Source organism: Anopheles cruzii, unplaced genomic scaffold, assembly GCF_943734635.1.
Source record: "Anopheles cruzii unplaced genomic scaffold, idAnoCruzAS_RS32_06 scaffold05226_ctg1, whole genome shotgun sequence".
Lineage (NCBI taxonomy): Eukaryota > Metazoa > Arthropoda > Insecta > Diptera > Culicidae > Anopheles > Anopheles cruzii.
Genome location: NW_026458811.1, coordinates 1 through 1,043, shown reverse-complemented (window position 1 = coordinate 1,043; position 1,043 = coordinate 1). Strand labels below are relative to the sequence as shown.

The 1,043-nt window shown below is 46.1% G+C and overlaps 1 protein-coding gene across 1 annotated transcript; it reads right to left on the bottom strand.

Annotated features, from left to right (window-relative positions):
• Positions 1–46: 46 nt before the first annotated feature.
• LOC128277270 (PXMP2/4 family protein 3-like) lies at positions 47–947 on the bottom strand. Its single transcript, XM_053015710.1, has 3 exons — positions 769–947; positions 309–684; positions 47–245 (listed from the first exon to the last, which is right to left on the bottom strand). The coding sequence occupies exons 1-3, from the start codon at positions 855–857 to the stop codon at positions 120–122; spliced, it is 591 nt and encodes a 196-aa protein (XP_052871670.1). The 5' UTR covers positions 858–947; the 3' UTR covers positions 47–119.
• Between the last annotated feature and the right edge of the window lie 96 nt (positions 948–1,043).

Here is a 1,043-nt window from a genome sequence, read left to right as displayed (position 1 = left end):
TTGCACTCGAATCGATGCTACACGTATCGAGGCAATTCATAAAAGCAATTCTTTATACGTCGTCGTCGTCTCGAGATGTTCGAATCATCGTTTGTCCGTGTCGAGCCCAGGAGAAGATTTTATGATGAAGGTTCACTTTTTTTCCCTGTCAAAGCGGCTTGACGACGTTGTTCTGCTTTCCTGCGCTTGGTGGACAGAAACACGATCCAGCAAAAACCAATGATGTTCGCAAAGAGGACGCGCAGCTATTGGAAAGTGGAAACCTCTGTTATAACCAATGAATTCTTAACGTGCGGCGTATACCTTACCATCGGTGGAACGTAGTTGAAGTTGATGAATACGGGCAGCGTCAAAAATTTCAAGTTGCCCCGCAGAACACTACGGAACAGCGTAACGAGATTGACAAATGCTTCATCGTGGCTTTTATATTCGAAGCGTGAGATGAAGTACAGCGACAGAGCAGTCAGAGCCGGAGCGAACAGCATTCGCTCTCCTAATAGCATCAGCACCTTCTTAAAGCGCGTATCGTTCGTGACACGATCGAGCCAACTGTAGAAAAAGTGCGACAGCGGTCCTGTGAATATTAATCCAAAAAGACCATACGCCACCACCGAGTCTGTATTGAGCTCCTTTGCACCGGCTAGCTTTTGAGATACGAGATTGGCGGACGAAGCGATGACACAGCTGAAATGTTAAACCATGTAAAATGAGATAAGTAACGGCCCCCCCCCGCGATCTAGGCGATCCCCGAAAACACTGTTACCCTACCTGGTTATGGCTTTTGTACGAAGTGGATGCTCAAAGAGCTGCTCCAGATATGAACCGAGCAAATTGTAAATTGGTCTCGACAGCGACATGTTTTTCGTTTCACGTATTTAAAGTATTTCGCGTACAACTTGCGGGGTAACTTGAGCTGGCGTCAGAATACGATGGAACTAGAAATAGAAATGCACTGTGAACCATGGTGCGATTTCTTGGACACTCAAACACATTTCTTTCGTCTTTCATTATCAGTCCAACCGTTAATGGTGGTGGTGGTGGTT

Bases quoted from the DNA above. Each gene is read 5' to 3' on its own strand.
- LOC128277270 (XM_053015710.1), bottom strand. From the start codon at position 857: ATGTCGCTGTCGAGACCAATTTACAATTTGCTCGGTTCATATCTGGAG. The intron at 685-768 runs GTAGGGTAACAG...TTAACATTTCAG, and splicing joins CGTACAAAAGCCATAACCAG to CTGTGTCATCGCTTCGTCCG. The intron at 246-308 runs GTAAGGTATACG...ACTTTCCAATAG, and splicing joins TCAACTACGTTCCACCGATG to CTGCGCGTCCTCTTTGCGAA.